Genomic DNA, 22,754 nt, shown 5'->3' with positions numbered 1-22,754 from the left:
ATGAATGAGGGTGCTGTATGCGTGGCAAGTGTGTGTAGGCAGGTATCTATTTGCCATGTCCACCCCTGACATGATGTGGCTCTCTGAGGAGCAGCAGACCATTGTAGTCCCTCAGCCCCCCCCCCAAAGTTGCTTGCCCTTATTTAGAGGGAGAGGACCAGAAGGAAGGGCCCTGCAGTGGGGTGGGGAGCACTTGGCTTTTTCTGCCTTGGGAAGATTGGGACTAATGAAGCTACCTCAGTAGACTGACTCCCCCAGGAAATGACCCAGAAGGCAGGAAGTACAGGCAGAATGTATGAGAGAGAGAGAGATGACAAATAAAACTATATGCAGGGGGAAGAAGAGGGGCTGAGCAGTTGATACAAGCTGCAGAAGATCCTCTCCATCCCCTTTCGTTTCTCTCACCCACCCCTGCCAGGAAGACGTTTTGCCAGGGGTTCAGTCTAGAGCAGTAGCAGGAACCACATTTTGTTTAGTTCTCCTGCACAACTCAGACAATTCTTCCTTACAGAACAAGTTGCAACTGCTTTTTCTAACGAACAGGCAGGGGATTAATGGCGGGTTGATGATTAGTGACCAGAGGGAGAAGAAGGATCAGGCAGGGAGCAGGAGGTGTCAGAAGCTGAAGAGGCAACATGGTTTAGTGAGCAGGAGGAAGGAGCTGGGGCAGAGAGCAATCCTGATTCAGAGGCTAGAGATGAGGCGGGCTGCTGAATCTCCCCCTCCTGCTGCCGGCTCCTCTCTCTCTGGGTATCCCAGAACATGCAGAGAAATGAAGAGGGCAGAGGAGAAATTGGTTGCGTGCAGACGCAGCCTCCAAATGCTTAGAAAATACCCTGGAGAGGAAGGGACTTAGGCAGCTGTGGGAAAGCGGGGACCTTCAGTCCTCACAATTGCCTCATTGGAGCAAGACCTACTGGGAAGAGTTGCTGGGATCACAAGGGCTGCGCTGCTTTGGTTTCTTTGAATAAAGAGTTAACTTCACTGCCACCAATTTTTATTTTATTTTATTGCTGACCCACATGGGCTGGCCTTTGAAGAAGACTGAGGGCCTTGAGAGAGGACAGGGGCCAGGAAAAGCTCAGCTGTTGGGTTCAGGGCATGTGATAACCACAACCAGCACTTCCCACTAGGGAAGTGACTTCTCTGTGTGCACCATCTCCATCTGTCAGGCTCCTGTCTCCTGTCTCCTCTGCTTGCTCCTGCATTTTGCACATATTTAGCACCTGTGATTTTTGAACTGCCTTGGAAGGCAGCCTCACCCCAAGAATATTGCAGCAGTCAATCAAGCGAAGTCACAAAACTGTGGGCGAGGGTGATGTTTCTTTGTTGAGTTGCATTTGTTAATTGCCCCAGAAAAGTTGAAAACCAATCATAACCAACAGAAATTACAAATAATCCAGCTGGAAAACGCTCCCATGGAATCCAAAACACATATTAAAAAGTCTAACAACTAACTGCACACAAATTCATCTGATCTCTATGGAGAGCTAAAACGGTATCATAAAAGCTAAAACCACAAGACAGAGCCATGATAAAAGCAGAAGAAAAACGCCACTACTGTATCAGCTTTGCACAAAGCTTACTGAAAAGGTAAAAGCATTCCCTGGGTAGACAGAAAAGTCTTGCCAGGTGCCAAAAAAGCCACCAGTAGAAGCACCAAAAGCCTCCCTAGGGAAAACGTTCCATTACAGGGGTGGGGGCTAATGCTGAGAAGGGCCTCCTCCCTCCCTCCCAGCCCCTCTCCTCTGCACTTCAGATCGAGGTGCACTTGGAGGAGGCACTGTTGAGGATCTTGGGGCTTGATGGCAAGAGGTGAGTGTTGTTTTTTTCTCAACACCAAGGCCTGCATCCAGGATACTTGTGAGGTCCTCATGCTTCAGGGCAGGGGGCAGCAACCTTTTTCAGCCATGGGCCGGTCCACCATCCCTCAGACCATGTGGTGGGCTGGACTATATTTTGGGATTTTTTTTTAATGAATTCCTATGCCCCACAAATAACCCAGAGATGCATTTTAAATAAAATTAGACCTTCTACTCATGTAAAAACATGCTGATTCCCGGACCGTCCGTGGGCTGGACTTAGAAGGTGATTGGGCCGGATCTGGTTCCCAGGCCTTAGGTTGCCTACCCCTGCTCCAGGGTGTATCAAGTCAGGTGTAACTGATTACCGGTATATATAGAAAGGCAAGTGCTATAATTCTGCTCCTCCAGGCATACCACATCTCAAGAGGTGGTCTAGCTTATTCCAGATCATACAGTAGAAGCTAACCAAACCATCTTTGTTTTGTCTTTATGTGGCCTCAGTTTATATTATGTCATATTCATATCCCAGTTTTCATATGATTGTGAATTGATAGCACATTTGTCACATATTTTGCAGGCAGAGAAGCTCTGAGGCAGCCCAGCCCTCCCCAAACCTAGAGGGTTCCTAAGTTTAGCTTAATGAAGTGGATGGATCCTGCCCACCTCCCTCTGTCTGCATTCATAAGTTTCCACCATGTAAACACGGAGTCCAGTTCTTATGATGAACCACATCAAATAATAAAGATTTTATTTTGCCCTTGTGCTGAGTGCATTCCCATCCCATACCACCCAAGTCTTTAGAATAATCTTACATAATAGTGCATTGGGGAGGAAGCGGACTTGTATAGTCCATGCAATCTCACACATGAGGTTGTTGTTGGCCACAATCCATCAGTATCATGCAGCTTCTTGGGAAATAAGGTGCTCCTTCTCTCAAACCAGCTGCCATCTTATTTGAAAACACGAGGCAGTGAAGCGGAGGTGTGTACATGTCAAGCGGCGGCGGCACATGCGCCAATTACAACTTTGCTGAAGGGTAAAATGCAGCTCCTGAGATCTGCAGTTCAAATTAGGGCCACAATGTGTGTGTGTTGTGGGTGGGGAGCAGTAGCTGCAGGGCCTCCCTCCTTCCTCCCTTACCCTGGGACTATAGAATGGGGGAAGGTGGAAGGAGGCAACCCAAATATAAGAGAAGCCCGAGGCGCTCATGGCTCGGCTCGACTTTCGGAACTGGCGCTTTGCCCGCTCAGGGGGTCCTGTGTCTAGCCCCAGTGCCAAGGCTCCAGAGGCCACCCACAGGCCGCTCTAAATCAGCCCCTTCCCACCCCACGATTGGCCCGTGGGGAGCCTGCGAAGGCCCAAAAGCAAGACCCCCTGCGATACCCTCCCCAAAAGCGTTGCTTGGGCCACCAAGCGCTCTCCAATGGCTTCTGCCACGTTTCTGAGACGTTGGCGCAACAGATCGACAAAATAGGGTTTTGCCAAGCCTCTGAGCATGTGCCGATTCGCATTTGAAACTCTCCCATCTGGACTGGGGATGGAGGGCTTTGCTTCTTTGCGGTGCCCTGAGCGCCTGTAACCACCTGCGTGCCCTCTTACGAGGGATGGTGTTGATCCTCAGCCCGGGGAAGGGCGCTCCGCCCCCGCCCGCCCCGGGGTCTGTTTGCAAGCTGGCAGGCGAGCTGAGCGGAGCCCGGAGATGAGCTCGCGGGAGCGCTGCAGCCGCTGTTGCTCTCCTCCTTCTTCCTTCCGTTCTCTTGCTCCGCGCCTGCTCTGGCTCGGTTCCCCTTGCCTCTCGAGCCCCTTTAAGAAGCAGCCGCGGAGCTCCTTGACGTCACCCTCCGCCCGCGGAACTCCCGCCCGCCCCGAGGAACACCAGCTGCAGTAGCAGCAGCAGGAGGAAGAAGAGCCGCGTCGGCCGCCTGGTGAGTGGCTTCGAGGGCCTGTGGAGCAAAGCCTCTCCGGGTAGACCCCCCCTCCCCCCCACGTCCATAGCTCCGGCCCCTTGCGGACCCCCCCATGCGCCCCCCCCATCCTCAGCACGACCAGGAGCAGGAGCAGGCCGAAGCTGCAGCGGTGGCAGCAGCGCCCCCTCTGTTTGCCGGGCTCCGCCTGCCCCTCGCCTTGCACCGACTACCCCAAGGCGGCGGGGACTTCTAAACTGGTGCTCCGAGAGCAACTCAGCCCCGGGAACAGGGGCACTCTGCACGCGCTCAGGGGCACTCTGCGAACGGCCCATCCTGGCAGCTGGGGGTGGGCAGTAACTCCGTCCCGCTCCTTGTCGCTGGGCAGGCGCCCCTCCTCGCCATCCCCGCCACGGCCCTGCAGAGCAAGTCCTGGGGCTGCCCCGACCAGAGCTTCCCCCCGCTCGCACGGCGTTTCTCCCGCCGCATGATCGTCCTGCAGCAGGCACTGGCAGATTTAGGGCGCCCGGAGGCGAGCCGGGCCATCGGGGTCCCTCTGGCTCCGGGTGCTGGGCAGCGGTTCCCCCAGGCGACCTGGATATGCTGTGGACCTTCCGCAAGCCGATCAACCCCCTCCCTCCCCCAATCAGGAGAGATAAAAACAAAAATCCACTTGCGATAGAAAGACTAGTGTCCGCCCCCCGCAGTCTTCTTATTCAAACAGCCCCTTGCCAAAATCACTTGGTTAGGATGCAGGAGCCTGGTGTCGCCTGCGGGTTAGACCTTGGCCGGGGACGCGCAGTAGCGCCGGGACGAACACCCAGAGGCCCCCCCTTTCCGAGCTTGGAATGGGTCCGTCCCCGCCTGATTAAAAGCCAGCTGCTCTTAGGCCTCCTTGCGGGCGGGCGCGGAGGGGGGTGGGTTTAATTTCTATCTTCTTTGGAGACGGGGAGGCTGCGCCAAGGCCGAGGGAAGCCAGCCTGGAAAAAGGAGAAGAGAAACCCCAAACGGGTGCAAATCCCCAAACGACTCCCCAGGCTTTGCTCTCTCTCTCTCCCATCCTGTCATGGCTGCTGGTTGCAAGAAGGACCCTGTGATGGCTGCCCAGTTCCTGCCCAGCCGGGTTCAGGCCCTTGTGTTAACTTTGAAAGCCCTGCACAAGGTATGGCCAGGGTACCCCAGGGACCTCCTGTGCCCTCTGATCCCAGCTCCCTGACATCATTTGCAGGCATGTTGTTGGCGTCTTCTGAGTTGGTGAGGCTTATCTGACAGCAAGCGAAATAGAGCCTGGAGTGCCAGGCTCTGCCAGGAGAGATTCCGCTGGTGCCCCTTTGGCTTCAGCCTTTAAATGCCTGCTGAAAAGTTTCCTATGCTGCCAGGTTGCGTTTGCAGGCTATTAAGAGCACCTCTTTCCATAATAAATACTTGGTCTCTGATACTAAATTTTGTTTCAGTTCAGTAGAGATATTATTGTAAACTGCTTTGATTTTTCTTACGATACAGTGGTATATAAATACTTTGTTTTAATTTTTTAAATAAGGGTATTGCTTTAGTGGTGGTGGGGAGCCAGGAACACAAGTGTTGCAAGGCCTGGTTGAGACTGAGGAACACCCTTTAACAGTAAATTGGGGCCCTTTTAGGTGACCCATTTAGTAGGCTTTCTTTGTGATTTCCTGCACAAATTTTACACAGTGGGTTTGTCTCCAGTCAGTTCATCATCCCCTTATCCTGGTTTGCTTGCGGAGTTTTTAAAACAACTTCCCACTGATCATTTGTCCTCCCCAAGCTTTCCAGTGCATCCCCCTCCCCCCCCCCGTCACTTTCCAAACCACAGAAAGTCAAGATCCTTTCTTAAAGCGTTTGTTGTGCTCAGGCAACAGAGCTCTTGAATTCTCTTTCCTTGTGCAAACTTAGCTTTCCGGTTTGTGCTTGGGTGTCTCCTGCAAAATACTGACCATCTGGCAGCCCCCTTAATATGGGTTAGCAGCTGGATTAGCCTCGTTGTTTAGGAAATGTATGAAGTATCCGTGGGAAACATCTTAAAAACGGCCCTTTTTCTTACTGATATACGTGTTCCTTTTTTAACTGTGGTGAGCATTGGCCTTTCTGTGTGGCAGGGCTGTCATAAAAAAAAGATGGGTTCCAGAATGTATCAAGGTGGGGCAGTGGCATCACCAGAACAGTCTGAAGAAGCTGTATCTGCCCCTCAGATGAAGGCCAGGGCAGCAGGGCATGGCTTTTGCTGTCCTCCTCGCTGCCACTAGGCTTTTCAGCTGAAAGTTGCCACTGCCAATTCGAGTAGAAATGTGTGGATTCGTAAGGAACCTGTAAGGCTTGGCTCACTTGCACGAGTCCTCTGGGCCAGGGCTCCTTTAGGATACGCTTTGCAGCCCCAAAATTCCTGAAAGTGGAGCTGGGAGCCTTTCCCTCCCATGTCGGGTGCTTGAAGAGGGCCATAGAGAAGGCTTCTCCTCCCTCCCTTCACTCTGCATCTTCTCTTTGCAGCCCCCACCTCCATGCCGAGACCCCTGTGAGGCGGAGGCTGTTGTGGACATGGCTGCCGGCGCCCGGGCATTCTCGGAAGGGAAGATTGCTGGCCTCTATGACCTGGAGCGCACTTTGGGCAAGGGCCACTTTGCGGTGGTGAAGCTGGCCCGGCACGTTTTCACGGGGGAGCGGGTGGCCGTCAAGGTGATTGACAAGAGCAAGCTGGATGGCGGGGCGGCCGCTCACCTCTTGCAAGAGGTCCGCTGCATGAAGCTGGTGCAGCACCCCAATGTGGTCCGCCTGTATGAGGTCATCGACACCCACGCCAAGCTCTACCTCATCCTGGAGCTGGGCGACGGCGGGGATATGTTTGACCACATCATGCAGCACGAGGGAGGCCTGAGTGAGGAGAAGGCCAAGCACTACTTCGCCCAGATTGTCCACGCCATCTCCTACTGCCACCGCCTCCACGTGGTCCACCGGGACCTCAAGCCCGAGAACGTGGTCTTCTTCCAAGAGCAGGGCGTGGTGAAGCTCACAGACTTTGGCTTCAGCAACTGCTTCCAGCCAGGCACGATGCTGACCACCAGCTGCGGCTCCTTGGCCTACTCTGCCCCGGAGATCCTGCTGGGGGACGAGTACGATGCTCCTGCTGTTGGTAAGAGCTGGGGTGGGGTGGGGGCTCTGATGGCCTTTCGAAGGGGGAAGAGTTGGCAAGAGGTGGAGAGGGACATCCTGAGATCTACTGCACCTTATTTATTATTTTATTTAAAACTGGATAACCTTCTCTTTGGAAAAATATAGCAAGGCGGCTTATGGCTTGTAAAATACACAAAACAGTCTATAAACATGTATAAAACATAATTAAAAGCATTGGTGAATGCTACTGGCTGGTTAAAAGAGAAATGTGTATTCTGAAGGCCTGCCCCAGCAATGCAGTTATCAAAAGATGTCGGAGAGAAAGCAGGGACAGTTCCTGCCACGCTTCCCCAGGTGTGGAGTTTCACAAGACAGGGCCTGCCACACAAAAGCCTTGGTCCTTTGTGGAGACCAGATAACATCGTAAAAGGCCTAGAAGAATTGTACAGTTGGAAGGGACTCCGAGGAACATGTAGTCCAACCCCTGGCAATGCAGGAATATGCAGCTCTCCCATATGGAAATTGAACCTGCAGCCTTGGTGTTACCAGCACCACACTCTAACCAACTGAGCTATCCAGACATCCCTGGCTTGACAACTTGCCCTCTGGTATGTTTTGGGCTAAAGTCATTGGCCATGCTGGCTGGGGTTGATGGGAGTTGTAGTCCAAAACACCTGGATGGCCATCTACCTGTAATTGCAGAGGCTGGAGCTATGCCACAGCAGAGGGGGGCCTTCATGCCCTCCTTGTGAATTTGACACAGAAATCAAGATGTCAAGCTCATGAAATGGCTCTTTGGTGTGATCCAGCAGGGCTTATATTTCGGCCTTGGATTATCACGAGCCTTTGACACACTAGGGTGGAGTTTAATCCAATGTCAGTAGTTGTGTTTGTGTGGGACATAAATATATTCTCAAAATGTGGTATTGCTCCACAGTGGAACAACAGTGCAGCAACATTTGTAGTATATCTGCAAGTTGTAATGGGAGAACTTATATTGCCCTCCCCAGATTTTGAAAAGGGCAGTCAGCCTCCACTTCAAAATATGGGCAACAGATAAAGGTTAGGAGGATAGAAGTTTCTGCCATGTTGCCATCATTTTGGTGGTTAATTCAATCTCTATAAATACATTTAGAGGAAAGGGTATGGATTATTTCAAAACAAACAGAACCCTCTTCCCCATTTAAAAAAAAGGATTTTCACCATGGTGCACAGTGCAATGCCATCCAGAATGAATCTATGAATAATGATCAGTCTTGCAAAAATTCAGGTCATTTCCTGATTCTCAAAAATCTCCAATGTTAATGAACAAACAACCCCCAGAGCCAAAGGAAGCAAAATGATGACAGTCTACAATGTAGGCCCAGGATGGTTGGGTGTTGTGGCCTTTTCCCTTAATGGGTGGGGGCAGGCATGGTGGGGGGGGCAGCTGAAGGAAGTAATCACCCACACGCCCTGTTCTTTTCTGAGCCCTCCAACTTGGCTTGAGCCTCATGTTGGCAACAGGTACCTTGACTCGGGTTCCCCAATATCTGGCCATTCTTGGCGGCTGCTTCCGTAGGATTGCAAGAGAGGAGGTGAGTGAGGACCTAGCCAGGAATAAATGTCTAGTGTGAGTTGTGTGCCTGGCCAGACCCCCTCCCCACCTCCAAAGGCTGCCTGAGCTAGAGAAGAGGCCTGGGCAGGGCAGGATGTGGTGAGTGAGAGGGAGGTTTGTGTGCGTGCGTATATGTCTGTTTGCTTGCCTGCTTAGAACTTTTGGTTGTGGCTGCTAGCAGGAAAGAGCAGAGCTTGTTGACAGGTGCAGAGCCTGCCTCCAGGCTGTGGCTTCTCCCGGCTGCCATCCCCACGGCGGCACCCTCCTGTGACCCGGAGCATGGGCTGCACAGCACAGGCAACTGAGGCCTGTTAGGCCTCACACCCTGTTGCTCAGCTGACCCTTGGCCTGCTGGTCTGCTGCTGCCCTTTTCATGCCATGCTGCTCCTTGGCATACAGGGCACCCTGGTAGCCTGCAGCAGAACAGTGTGTGTGTTTGCAGGGAGCCCTGCTTTGTTTTCTCTTAACATTCCTGTGGTGCTGTTCAGTAAATTGCAGGGGGGTTGGGGGGTTGGATTAGCTGCTTCTAGAAAGAGAGGGGGTGAGAGAGACTGCTGTTCTGCCTGCCTCCCCCACTCCTTGAACAGGGCTGGATTGTTGGCATTTTGCAGCCTTTCATAGACATAGACAGTTGTTGCCAGAGGGCCTGAGCACCCTCGCCTGCTTCCTTTGCTCAATCCTTCCTGCCCCCCTCCTCTTTTCCTTTGCCAAGGCAGCCGCTTGACCTGGGAAGTGAGAAATGGTGCTGTGGGAAGGAAGAGGTGAGGTCAGAGGGAAATGGGTGGAATTTCCTGCCTGTCCAGCAGAGTGTTTTGTTGTTGGTTTTTCAATGGTCACGGAGCCATGAGGAGGAGAATGGCCACTACTTCAGACAGCCAGGGATGGCTCTTTCAGGCTCTGAGAATAGCGAGCTGTGTGGGTATGAGAGCCAGACATTTCTGCAGCTTGCCAAACTGAGGCAGAGGATCTGGTGCAGTCTGAGACTCCTCCGAGTCTGAGCCCGAGTCCCAGGCCATCACAGCTCATTTCCCCATCCCCACCCTAACATTTCTACCATGCGTGAAACAAAAAGATGCTTGTTGAGCAGTGCACATCCCCATCCTGCAGCGTACAAAGGGAGCCCTCTGCCTAGGCAGCCCCTAAACTGCAAAAGGTGATGGCTTCCTAGCCTGCAAGAGAGTTCATCCAGCAGCCTGAGGCCAGTGGGATCCCTAAAAGGCTTGAGAAGGATGCCATGGTGGGTTCCTGCTGTGCTCGTCTCCTTAAATGGGGCAACTGAGCCATTGAGCTACACTTGGTTTGGGTTTGAAAGAGGACATCAAGAACCACAGGGTTGGCAGCCCAAGACACCCTGCTGCCTCTGGCACCCTCCCATGCCATGCACAGGAGCTGATCAGAGCAGCGGCAGCTGACTCTTCCTTCCACCTGGTCTCCACTGTGCAGGAGGGCAGCAGAGCTAGCTTACAAGGGTGCACAGAGAGCTCTGTCTGGATGGCACCCAAAGGGGATTGGCAAAAGCAGAGGCCTCAGGTGGAAGAGCCAGGGAGCTGCGGCTGCAGCTGGGGTTCCACTCGCTCTGCCTAATGGAAGGCCGGCCCAGTAAGAACAGGACTGAAGCTGAACGGAGCTGCTTCTCTCATTGAGCCTATTGTGCAAGATGCTCTAGGTTTCACCCTGCTGCCTCCAGGGGAGCTCATGGCCTTGCTAGCCCCTGGGCTCGGCAGGGGGTGTTTGTGGAGTGGGTGGGTGTGTTGGTTTTGCTGGCCACAGTGCACATAAAGATACCAGATATGACAACATGAGGGCAGTGGGGTTGGTGTCTGTGTGAGCAGCACCTGTTGCCTCTTCAACCATATACAAATCTAAACGCAAAGTTTCAAGAGGAACCAAAAGCTGAAATCGCAGCATCCTGCACCTTTGAGGCCGTGTGCCTGTTCTGAGAACGTTGCAGATTTGCATCCACTTCCTTCCTCTTCCACCCTTTAGTTGAGGGCCCTGCCTACGTTACAGACAGCTGCCAGCCCTCTTGGCAGCTGAGACCTTTCTGTACGCCCCTTACTGCTGGCCAGTAAGGCCTCTTTATACAAAAGTTAGAAAACGGCCACGAATACGCCCCTTTTGTCAGACTCTGCACTCAGTCCCAAATCTGCATTGTGGTTTTTAATGTGTATTTAGAGGTCTGGTATTGGAGATTGCTCTGCAGCCACCCCTGAACAGCAACTTGCTGCTCTGCTCCTTAGAAGGCCAATGCTCTGTTTCAGAATGGCAGCTTTTCTCCCTCTCTGCCCCCACCCCCTGTGCATGCATCACGCCACCCTCAAGTCCCCCAGTGGCTGCTTTCTCCTCCCTGCTGCTCCCCCTCCTGGCCACCTGCAGCAATGAGGGCCTTGACTGCATAGCAGCACCTCTTCAGCTGCTATTTATAAGCACCCTTGGAGCAGCGGCTGCTCCTCTGTGCTGGCAGTCTGCTTCCTGCTTCCTGTCTCCTCTTAAAACCGGCTGTGCAGGAGCCTGAGATAACCTCTCGTGTTTCTTCACAGCCAAGCGGTCAAACTGAGGCAAATGTGTGGGCGGAGCAAGGCCTGGCTCCACACTTCTCAGCAACTGGAGGGGGCGGGGGCTTTTTTCCTGGAGTCCCTGTGTCCCAGCTCAGTGTATGTGTGTGAAAGTGAGACAGATCAACACCTTGCCTCTTGTCAATATCCCATCATAGAAGTGGCTTCCTCGCTTCCTGTATTGAAGGGACTTGCAGCTGGTTCTGGGGCCCCAGCCTGTTGCTAGAGGGTGGGGGTAGTGGGCTGGAGTTGGGTTGATCGATGGGGTCATTGGTTTGTGGGCAAACAAGTCTTGCGTACAGTAACAAGTGGTGGACACACACACACCCCGTCGGCTGTCCAAGGTCTACCTCATTCCCACCATGTGGCAACTGCATATGTCAGCACATGCTGACGGGGATTTGAGAATAACTGCGAGAACCCACTTGCTGTAAGCAGCCTACCCAGTTAAGAACAGGATGTGATAGAGATGGGGAGGCCACTGGAGTCGCATGCCCCTCACACCCAAAGCCCTTCTCTTTATGGGCTCGTCCACACTTCTGCTTCTCCCATGCCTAGAAAGCATGGATCCAAGTGGTTTTCCCCTTGTCCCACTCCTTTCTAAGGGAAAACCCGTTCTTTAAGTCTGCATCAGAGCAAATGTAAATCTGGAGCAAACCTGAATTGCTGTTTGCTCCAACTGAGCACTAAAGAGTGTTTTTTTCTGTGTGGAAAGCCACAGGGAAAGGAGGAAGTGTGGATATGCCCTAAGGGGTATGAGGAACATGCCACACACGATATTTTGCTATCTCTCACCCGGGGGCAGCTTTTGCAGGCCACATTCTTTGTTAAGCATTTGGTTTTAGTCTTGCATCTGCATTCCAGAGCAGCCTTCTGCCTCAGGCACTGCTGCCTTCCTCACTGCAGGGAGGGGCTTCCCTAGTCCTGAACTACTTCTGGGGCGCCATGGGGTGGCAGGGGCAGTCCTCTCCCTGCCTGCATCTCCCTTGCAAGTGCCAACATTCTGCTGCTGGAATAATTAGCCAGATAGCCAGCCTTCACACTGGTCTGGATGGGAAAGAACATAGCTATGCTGTAGGGCCCTGAAGCACTCTCTCTCTGTGTTGTGTTGTGTTGTGTTGTGTTGTGTTGTGTTGTGTTGTGTTGTGTTGTGTTGTGTTGTGTTGTGTTGTGTTGTGTTGTGTTGTGTGTCCATGTGCAGCCTCTCAGTCATCTGCTCTGAAGGGGGACCTCTGGCTCTGCTGAGCCCAGGGGCCCTTTCCTCTCCAGTGCACAGCTCTGCAAAAGAAAGCAAGTCCCAGTGGTGGCGATGAGCACCTGTGATGACACCAAAGGGACCCCATGTTTTGGTGATGATAATATTGAATGATGATAATAGTTGCAATGAATGCACAGATAGCTGTGTGAATATTCATTCACCATTAAAAAAACAACACAAAACCCATACAATAATAAAAACCAGAGGAAGAGAAGCCTTTGCTTTCTAAGGACCTTCATGTGCCCTTCAGATGCTGCTGGTAGGAGGAGAGACGGCTCACCCCACAGCTGAAGGCTGTACAATGAGGGTGGGTGTTTTTAAAATTACAGCCACTTCTCCACCCTGAGATTTCAGCAGGCATTGGCTACACACACACACACACAGAGAGAGAGAGAGGGGGGGGGAAGACTGGGAGACTGCTGCCCATTACTGTCTCCCTCCTTGTTGATTTGGGAAAGGGAGTTAAGGAGACTCTTTCAACAAGCATGGCCGTGCTAGTGCTGCAACCTGTTCTTTTGAAACTAGAGAGTCCAACAACACACCTACGTCTGCGCACATCCCTCTCGGATCTCGGACCTGCCTGCAACTGTCAGTAGACAATTGCCCCCACTTTCTGTGGGATCCAACTAATGGCAGTGTGCTGTCAAGGGTGTTGTGAGGAGGGCAAAGTTTCCGTTCTCTTATAGCAGGACCCGACATTTCCTGTTCCTTCCACCACCCCCTCCCTAGTTTTTAAACCTGGGTGCAGAGCTAGGGAGACCCTAGCCACATGTCATAGTTTCCTGGAGGTGTTGATAAAATAGCATTTGCAAGTTTGATGCAAATGCGTGCTATGAACTGTGCCCCGAGTCATTTAAATGCTTAGTAGTGCCCCCCAAAAGCCAGAACAACGGAGAGGGTTGCTGCAGTTGCAGTCTTTCTGGGTGGGGTGGGGAACAGCTTTAGGCATATTGGGTGGGCTGGGCATGCAAGGGTAAAATTGGAAAGGTCCCCTGGGTGGCCTTGGGGTCCTTTGACCCACTTGGGCAGAACCCCCAGCAGGAGGCGGAAGAAACAGCTCTTGCCGAGAGCCTGCCTGAGCCGATTATGCTCCAAAGGATTTGAGGCCCCCACCGCACTGCTTATCTCCTGGGCCATCTGTGCTCTGTCCCCTCCTTTACTCTGCCTCCAAGAGCTTTGCCCGCCCCCCTCTCTAGGCTGCCTTCTTTCCCTGCCTTGTCCAGCCCTGCAGGGAGAGTCCAACTTGCTCTCATCTGCAGAGAACCCAAACCCAGGGCTCATCTTGGTGGTTCTTGAGTTGGGGGCAGGGGGCAAGAGACAACATCATCCGTGGCCCTCCAAACATTGTTGGGCTCCCCCTCCCTCCAGCCAGCATCCCAGCCATTCACCTGGATGGTGAGGAGTTGGAATCCAGCCAGGAAGGTGGGCTCTGGCTCTTAGGCCAAGAGGGTGATGGAAGGAGCCTTTTCCTGTCCTCCACCACACATTTCACTGCTGCTTCCTTCTCCTCTCAACTTCCTCGGCCCTGCACCTCCCTCCCAAACCCAGGACAGCCCCAGGTCCTTGGGACCCCTCTCTCCTTTCCCCCATTTTTGGGGGGTTTGCAAATAACAGGCTTTTTTCTTACGGTGGGCCGGTCCTTTTTTCATCTTAGTCCTTAGCTGGAAGGCATACATTATACAGGATGAGGTTTAAGTAGGGCTACCCTTGGGACTGATCTGGAGGCTGCAGCTGGTGCAGACATTGGCAGCCAGGGGGCTTGTGGGGGCAAATGACCCCCTAGCATAAAACGCCTTGCTTGTGGGATTTCCACTGCCTGCCAAGCTGCTGCAAGGCCAAGTTCAAAGTGCTGGTCCTGCCCTATAAGGCCCCATGCAGCCCATCAGATGCTTGCAATTAATGCCACTTGTTGTTTGAGCTTGATCTCGGTGAGAAAATCAAAGAAAAGCTGGAACGTTTTGGTTCAGGGCTGTGGAACTGAGGTGGGCTGGTGAACTTTGGGAGCGCTCACCTGCATTTACGGCATTTATCCCCCACCTTCTTCCCTCGAGGGAGCTCAGGGCAGCGGACTTGCTTTCCCTTTTCCGAATTCTGTCGTCACAACAACCTTCTGAGGTAGTTTAGGCTGAGAGTGGAGTGAGTGGCCCAAGGTCACCAAGTGAGCTTCGTGGCTGAGTGGGGATTTGAACCTGGAACTCCCAGGTCCTAGACTGACACTCACAGGATCTCCATAGGACACTAGGTAGACATCCGGTAGGGGTTGGGGAGAGGTTCTGATCCCTCTCACGGTTCTGTGGCGTTGAGGCTACCTGCCTTTTCTGCAGCAGCCTTAGTTTTACAAAGTGGTGCTGTGGTGGAAAGCCAATAACTTGTTGGGAGTGCTTGTGTGTGGGGGGGGGGTCTCTCTATTTCAGGCAAATGATCACTGTTCCTCTCCTGCTTTCTGTCTTTCTCCAGATATCTGGAGCCTGGGAGTCATCCTGTACATGCTGGTCTGTGGGCACCCGCCTTTCCAGGAAGCCAACGACAGCGAGACGCTGACCATGATCCTGGACTGTCGCTACGAGACCCCCCCTCACGTCTCCTCCGAGTGTGCAGAGTACGACCAGACCCCCCCCTCCCAACTCACTCCCCCAACACCTGTCATGCAGGCAGGGTGTTCCACCACCGCCCCACTTGCCCTCCCCAGGTGTGGCAACCGGGTCTTGCACCTCCTTCCTCCCCTCCAGACAGAGAGAAGGCGCCTGTGTTGCCTGCCCCAGATTGTAGCCCTGCCCCTTTGCTGTCCCAACCCCATGCTCCGCCCCAAGCAGCATGGTTGTTGTAGTCCCTAGAGGGCATAAGGTTGGGGAAGAATGAGGGTTCTGGATACTTCCCTCCTCATGTCGTCGTCTCCCCCCCCCCCACCCTCGGGACTGGGCCTGCTCCCTGTGGGACATGGTGTGGGAGGTCAGGCAGGCATGCCTGAGATGGGGCACAGTGCTCTTTAACATGCTCCCCCCTTTGTCCCAGTCTCCCTCTGTCCGTGGGTCACATTAACACATGAGGTGGGAAGAGATCTTGCCATGGGTTGGGGTGGGGAGTCTAGCCTGCTGCTGCCTATCTGTGTGGGGGCTGGGCTGGGCTGGGCTGGGCTGGGGCTTCACAGGAGTGGAGTGGGAAAGATGTGATATCTGAGGGCCTCTGCGTGACTCTGCCCCCCCACCCCGCCCACCCCTTCTGTTGGACAGCCTGATCGCCCAGATGCTGCAGCGGGACCCCCAGAAGAGGGCCTCCTTGGAGCAGATTGAGAGCCACCCGTGGCTGCAAGGTGTGGACCCCTCCCCTGCCAGCCGCTCCCTCCTGCCTCTGACGTCGCACAGGCGGGTATCGGAGGAAGAGCACGGCATCATCATCCAAGCCATGATGTGCGGCAACATTGCGGACCGAGAGACCATCCAGGAGTGAGTCTCCCAAGGGTGGGAGGAGGAATCTGAATTTCCATCCCATGGGACCCTGGTTGGCTGGGAGGAAAGTGGTGGTGGTGGGGAGCAGGGAGAGAGGACTTACTCGGAAGTAAGTGCTATGGGGGCCTCCTCCTCAGGCTAGCCTTGCCCTCCTTCCTAACCCCTTACCAGATGCTGTGGGCTGCTCTCCTCAAGAATCATAAGGAAGGCTGCAGCGGCCGTGACGCAGCGCTCCTCCTCACGTGGAGGACTTCTGCTCTGGAGCCACCTGCCTTCGCTGTTGGGTTGGGTCAGCTTTAGCTAGCCTGAGGACTTTCAGATTATTCGGACTACAGTTCCCATCAGACCCATCCAGTGCCTGTCACTTCCAGCACCGCTGTGCTGGCTGGGGCTCATGGGAGTTGTAGTCCAAAACCTCGGAGGGCCTCAGGCTGGGATAGGCTGGTCCTCTTTGACCAAAAGCATCTCATTGGTTGAAACGAGCCTGTTGGCAGTGAGTGCCCTCTGAGCATTGGGGGTTTTCTGCCAGGAGAGGCTTTTGGCATCTTGCCTCTTTCGTCCTTCCTGGAGTTGAGGCTGCCTCCCCCTCCGCACCTCCTTTGCCCTTGTATCACCACTACATGCCCCTTGCAGGGTCCTGCACACCTCCGAGAGTCCTCTTGACTTCTGTCCTTTGCGTCCCCTTCTGCACAGAGCCCTGGAGGCCAACCGCTACAACCACGTGACGGCCACCTACTTCCTGCTGGCTGAGAGGATCCTGCGGGAGAAGCAGGAGAAGCAGAGTCCTGGGGCCAGCCTGGCCTACAACCTGGCGCAGCACATCCAGAGCAGGCAAGTCTTGAGCTTCTTGGGGCCGGGGTTTGCTTTGACCATTATCACAGCTTTCTGAGCATCTTCCCTTTCTCCTCTTTCTCTCAGGAGCTCCTTCAGCGCCGTGGGGGACCCCGGCCAACCACTGCCCACCACAGGCAAAAGCCCTCAGCCGCTGCCGACAACCAAGAGCGCCCTGGAGGCCTTTGCAGAGCATTCTGGGAAGTCCCTTCTGTCCTTCTCTGCGCTGGGGGAGGATGAGTCGCCTTCCAGCTTCCACGGGTGCGGGCAGCCCATCAGAGCCCTGATCCGGCCCTCGCTCATCGAGACCCCCATTGCCAAGAGCACCCCCGCCCTGCAGCAGATTTCGGAGGAGGAAGAGGAGGAGGAGGAAGAGGAAGAGGGGAAGCCTGGCCTGTTCCGCAGGAGGACGTCTTCCCTGAATCAGGAGCAGATGAGCGACTTCCAGAGTGCCAAGGCTTCCTTGCTCTTCTGCCGGAGTCTTGCGTCCCACAACAAAACAGGGAAGGCTCTCGGCCCAGGATTCCCCAAGGCTCGTGGTGGCCTGGAGCCTCAAGGGCCTGAGGGTGGCCTCTCCCTGGCAGCGCCACAGAGGCCTTCATGCCCGCAAGGTGAACGGGAGGAAGGCACGGGCACCCAGGTGGGCCCAGAAATGCCAGCAGAAGGATGCCCAAGAGGCAGTTCTTGGATGGGCGGCCAGGAGGGGAGGAAGGGTAGTGCCATCTTGGAGGCAGCGAGCAGAAGGGAGCAGCCCCCAGGGAAGGAGGAAGAGGCCAACAACAACGCCCCCCCAGGGAAAGGAGGCGCTGGGGAGGGGGAGGAAGAAAGACTCTTGAAGAAAGAGCACGGGCCACAGAATGATGACGAGACTCTGGCTCGGGGCAGCTGTGGCCAGAGAGCTGCTGGGATGAGCCCAGCCTCAGACCCAGAAGGCCAGTTCCGAAAGAGCCCTGAGGTGGCACCAGCCCAGAGGCCGAAGCAGGACGGCCACCGGAACGGCAGTGGCAGTGAGGGCCTGGCAGACGTCATCAAGCTGGACCCTGCCAAGGGCAAGAACGCCAACCTGAAGGACCGGATCATGCAGTTCCCGCTCTGCGAGAAGGCCCTCGCGTTCCGGATGCGGCCTGCCTCCAAGGAGAGCCTCCTCTCCCTGGGACAGTTCAACTGTTGCCACGTCATCTGAGCCATGCGTCTGCATCTGCAAGAGAGGGATGTGGGCCGAGGAGGGGGGTGGCGGTGTTGGTGGAAAGGGCAAGGCCCCCCCGCCAGAGGGCCTCGGGTTGCTCCATTCCCATCATCCTCTGCTCCCAGTGAATTGCTGCCACCATCCTGCCCACCCGCCTGCCTGCCTGCCTGAGAATTGCATTTTGATTCTCGCTCTGTATATCTGCTTGAATCGGGTGAGCCAAATGGCTGCTCCTCTTCCTCTCCCCCCTTGTCCCAGCTGATGCTGTCCAAAGGGCACAGCCCCAACCCACTCCCTTAGTTCACTGCATGCTGAACCTAAATCTCCACCCAAGACCAGGGTGTGGGTGTTTGTGTGCCCAGAGCTTCTCAACAGCAAATTGGCAGTTCCAATTCCTCTGGCAGCTCTGGGGCAGCTGAGCTGGATAGAGGCCAGTGGGTCTATGGAGGCCTGTTTTCTATGGAGGTCAAGGGTGCCTGTCACAGAGGCAAAACGGATGTCCCTGGTCCTAAAGCTGACAGAGGCATCGTGGGTGGAGATTCTTTCAACCTCCTTTACAGTGGCCAAATGGTAACCTTTCTCTCCCACCACCCCAGTAAGGCTCCCCACGTGAGTCTTGCCATATGGGTCCTTGCAGGTTTACTTGTCCTAAACAGGTCAGCTTCTTGCCCCTAAGGCCAACTCAGATGGAAGCCACAGTGCTCCTGACCACCTTCGCTCCGCTTCCAAGCCCTGGCCACCAACTGCTGCTTGGCTGTGCCTGTCGAGGCATCCCAGATTGTGACTGTCCGAGCTGAGCTCCCAGGTGCTGCTTCCCCTTTCCTGCCAGGGAGGGACCAAAAAGCCAACTCTGGCCTGCATTTGCTAGTGGCTGCCTTCGCTTTAAGCTGACATGGCAAGCTTTGTAGTTGCAAAGGGGCAGCAGACCCAGGCCTGGACTCAAGCTCCTCTTCAGGTGCCCTAGGAAGGTCCCTGGCTGCCTCTTCTCCTCCCTGGGCTAGGAGTCCAACAGTGTTGCCTGGCCGAGGCCTTCTCTTCTCACCCCACCGCCTCCCAGTCCAGCTCTGTTTTGGAATCAGAGCCAGGCTGCGGGGAGGTGCAGATCAAGCACCAATCTGGGGTCAAAATTAGACACACACACCCTGCGGGGTAGGACAACTCTTGAGCACCAATGCCAAAAGCGGCTACTGATGTCACCACACCTCCTATGGGCCAGGTGACTGAGGTTGTGGCACTGCACCCATGGCAGGGCTGAGAGTGCCCCCCTCTTGGTCTTTCCTAACTGCTGGGCGTGGGTCCAGAAGGGGTGCTGATGGGGTTCCTGCTTTGCCTTTATGAAGGCACCCCTCTCCGTTAGCACTATCCCTGTTGTTTTCGCCCTGCCCCTTATGGACTAGCTGCTTGGTTTGAGTCCCTGCTGGCCTGTGCATTAGAAGGAGCCCCTGCACCTGGCTGTGAGCTGCCTGCCTCTTTCTGGCCAGTCCCCCTGGACCGCTTCCCGAGGAGCCGCATGCATTTCTCTTCCAAAGCATCCCAGCTCTGCCAAGCCTGAAGAGGTGAGGTTTTTATAGCAATTGAAATATTTTTTAAGAATAGTCTATTTTAATGTAACATAGAGAAAGCTCTGTATCCCTTTTCCCCGCAAGCCCAGGGATTTCCCTGGGCAGCAAATGCACTTTTTAGGAGTCAACTAGCCATGCTCTTCTCCCTGCCTGTTCCCCCCCGCCCCCCCCCCCCCCGTTTGCCAGCAATGTTGCCTCTACTTCCCTTCCCTTCTTTTTGTTCCATCCTCCTGAAGGACTTTGCCAGTTCGGGTGGGCTGGATGAAGGAGGGCCAAAGGAGGAGGATGCCACCACAGAGGATGGCTCCTGGTCATGCTGGGAGGGACTTCTATGTGTCTGTGTGCGCGCGTGCATCACATACGCACCCCCCTCCCCATTGCGTTCCTCCCTCCTTCCCCCCTTGAAGTGCTGCCAATCCTCATCCAGCTCCCCATTTATGCCCTACACCAAAACCTCCATCTTCTCTCTGAAACTCTTCAGGAAAATAAGCTTTCTGTGTATTATTATTATTATTATTATTATTATTATTATTATTATTATTATTATTATCCTTCTTTCTTGCTGGCAAGAAATGAATTGGGGATTTGATTGCTGAGCTCCCGCTGGGTTCTGTATCAAGTGCACTGACTGGATCTAAGGCAGCAAGTGGAGTCCAATAAAATGGCTGTGCTGGACTCTGGAACCGCCTGTGTGTTTCCTCCCTCAGGGGAACGGTGGGGATTGGTGTGAGCAGGAGGAGGAGGTTCCTACTTCAATCCTACCTTGTGGAGGGGGGCCTGTGGCTGTTTTCCACCTTCAACATTGCTGCTGCCACAGGGGAGTTTGTGCCTCTGAATAGGACAAGGGACAGTGATGGAGGCAACAATTCCACACCTTGCCCTTTTCCAACATGGTGCCTTCCATATGTTTTGGGTTACAATTCCCAGCCAGCACAGCTGCCCAAACATCTGGAGGGTAGCTGGCAGTGGGAAGTTTGGACTAAATGGTGACCCTTTCTAAAGGTGGGACAGAATTAAGCAGCCATGGCAGAGCTTCTTGGAAGCAAAGAGGCCTAGTGGCACCTTCGAAGCCTGAGAGGTGGCTCCTCACAGCCTGAGCTTTTGTGGACAAGAGTCCCTTTCATCAGACCCACAAAGTGCTGTTCTCAGTTACCGGCTGTACAAATACGCACATTGTTCTAGAAAGGGAAAGCATGGAAATAGTGGGGGCAGGAGGCCATGAAAGACGAGAGGCTTGTGAATTCATAGTCATTTGGTCTCACACTTTACCATTCTCTGTCTCATCCTCCCCTGCCAATTCTACGTGCCAACTGAAGATATCCGAATCTGCCTCCCAAAAGCCTCAGCCATATTTACTCTCTGAGATGCCACGAGACACAACTCTTTTATTTTTTACCAGAGGACAGATAAAAGCTGGGTTAACCTGGGGTTACAAAACTGAAGGTAAAGGCTGGTGTCAGCTTATCAGAGCCACTTGACGGCTCCCCCCTCTCCATGCTAGAGCCCCAGGGTGGGGGGTGGGGGCAGTAGCCTTGCCAGAGACCCTGGCCAAGCTTTTCTCTCGTCAGATTCAGAGCCCTTCTCTTGACTGCCCCATTTCTCCAGCTTATGCTGGCTGGGGCGTCTCCAGGTGCTGAGCACTTTCAGGCTCAGGAGTTGCTTTTGGCTTCCCCACTGGTTCTCAGTGCCTGCCTGGCTAACTCCTTCCAGCCCTTGGGGCCAAGCGGCTCCTCTCCTCTGGCACAGAGACCACACTGGCGGCTGTTGGTCTGCAGGGACTGCTTTTAGCCAGGCCAGGCTGAGCCTTCTCACCCCGACACCTGTTTTATGTAAGGCTCAAGTCCTGCAACATCCAGGCATCTTCACCTGTTCCAAGATTGCACATCCTGGAAGCCACAACCCTGCTGGGACTTAACCCACTTTGCTGAAATGGTGCCCCTCCCAACTAATTGCTCTTGGAAACAGATGGATCAGAGCAGAGAGAACTGCAGGGGTTCATGGGTGGTGAGTGCTCTGAGTAGGGACCTAGGAAGGGCACAGAAGTTCCCCATCCCTGGTTCACCTTCACAACCTTCCAAGAAACCACAAAGGTGGCAAATGCCCTCCAGTATCTGATATTTGGAGCTTTGCTGCTTCTGGGCATGAAATAATTTTGCTAGTTTAGTTACTTTTCAGGTCCTGATTGTTTTTCTGCTGAAAGGAATCGAAGCAGCTTGCAATAGCAATATAAAAATAATGAAAACTGCCACTCTCCACTCCTTATCAGTGGAGAAAAATCTGCAAGTGGCTGGCCAAAGGCAACAACGGGAAAGAACAAATGTCAGGAGGCACTACATTTGCCTCTTATATAAACTTTTGCCACTCTCGGCCAGCCTAAGTTTCACAAGGGCTGCCCAGGTCTCAGCAGTGCCCCTGACCCACACAGTTGCTGGCGGGGAGGCAGTGAGGCACATGCAATCTTAAGAGAGGTGTGCCAAGAGCCATCGCAAAGTTGCCAAATACGTTTGGGGCATGTACAAAGTTTGCAAGCTGAGCAATCTTTTGCAGCCAGGCTGCAAGGGGTCAGGCTGGGGAAGGTACTTTGCCTGAGGCCCCCTTTGCAGAGTGTACCATGCTGGGTTCAGTGCTCTGACTCTATGAGTCATCTGCACAAGCTGATATATAGGCAAAGGTAATACAGTTATCTGAGATTCTGTAACCTGCAGAATAAAGTGGTAAGATTCCCTATAGAGAGAGAGCCCAGAGTGGGGCACAATCCTGGCTGCTTTGCATCCAGTTGTGTACTTTGCTCAGAGGTCAGTCTCTCTCTTTGTATTTCGCAGCATGTTAAACAGCCATGGTCAGGGCAGTCAGCAAGTTGACTGACAGACTGTGTAGGGTGGCAAGTGGGGGGTGGGGAAGAGAGATGTGTGCTTGCTGTGGAGGGGAAGCGGCCCCGTCAAGGGCACATATGCTTCACACAATTATTATGAAGCTTTGAAGCCATTTGCTGATAATACCAACAGTTCCTGCTTCATGCTCACACCAGTGGGTGCTACCCAGTTTGCACTGGGCTCCACTATTACGTTCCACTGAATTTCCGCTGATACAAAAAGTGCCACTGATTTTTTGATGCGGTATATCTTCCTTCGTTTCCTGAGCCAGAAAGTGGTTATACATTGGTGTGGAGCAGACATTTGCAGCCGATTGCCCTGAACTGCCACGATATGCATAAGCTTCCTGCAAACAGATGTCCCATTTTTGGTTGGCTTTCAGCCCGCAGACAAACAGTGAGGAATGCAAAGCTTTTAGAAGGGGTCTTGCTGAAAGCTGCATTTGTGGCTCCAAGCTGTAGTCATATGGACAGGAATTTCTGGCATCAGATGGTTTTGATTACTCCGGAAATATCAATCAGTCAGTAAGATTTCCTCCTTACTTGAGGGTAGCTTTTTCAAATTCCAGCGCCAACCAAACCCCTTTGGGTGCCCTTTGATTGAGAACAAGA

At 53.8% G+C, this 22,754-nt stretch overlaps 1 protein-coding gene across 1 annotated transcript; it reads left to right on the top strand.

Annotated features, from left to right (window-relative positions):
- Nucleotides 1-6,151: 6,151 nt before the first annotated feature.
- On the top strand, nt 6,152-19,953 carry LOC117051163 (SNF-related serine/threonine-protein kinase-like). The gene is made up of 5 exons (XM_033157289.1): nt 6,152-6,854; nt 14,703-14,844; nt 15,476-15,688; nt 16,385-16,522; nt 16,610-19,953. The coding sequence occupies exons 1-5, from the start codon at nt 6,263-6,265 to the stop codon at nt 17,703-17,705; spliced, it is 2,181 nt and encodes a 726-aa protein (XP_033013180.1). The 5' UTR covers nt 6,152-6,262; the 3' UTR covers nt 17,706-19,953.
- Nucleotides 19,954-22,754: the final 2,801 nt, after the last annotated feature.

Source organism: Lacerta agilis, chromosome 8 (genome assembly GCF_009819535.1).
Source record: "Lacerta agilis isolate rLacAgi1 chromosome 8, rLacAgi1.pri, whole genome shotgun sequence".
Classification (NCBI taxonomy): Eukaryota; Metazoa; Chordata; class Lepidosauria; order Squamata; family Lacertidae; genus Lacerta; species Lacerta agilis.
The sequence above is the reverse complement of the archived record's forward strand: the minus strand, read 5'-3'. Positions and strand labels throughout refer to the sequence as shown.

Coding starts and splice junctions, on each gene's coding strand:
- LOC117051163 (XM_033157289.1), top strand. CDS start 6,263: ATGGCTGCCGGCGCCCGGGCATTCTCGGAAGGGAAGATTGCTGGCCTC. Junction 15,689..16,384: donor GACCGAGAGACCATCCAGGA/GTGAGTCTCCCA, acceptor CCTTCTGCACAG/AGCCCTGGAGGCCAACCGCT. Junction 16,523..16,609: donor GCGCAGCACATCCAGAGCAG/GCAAGTCTTGAG, acceptor TCTTTCTCTCAG/GAGCTCCTTCAGCGCCGTGG.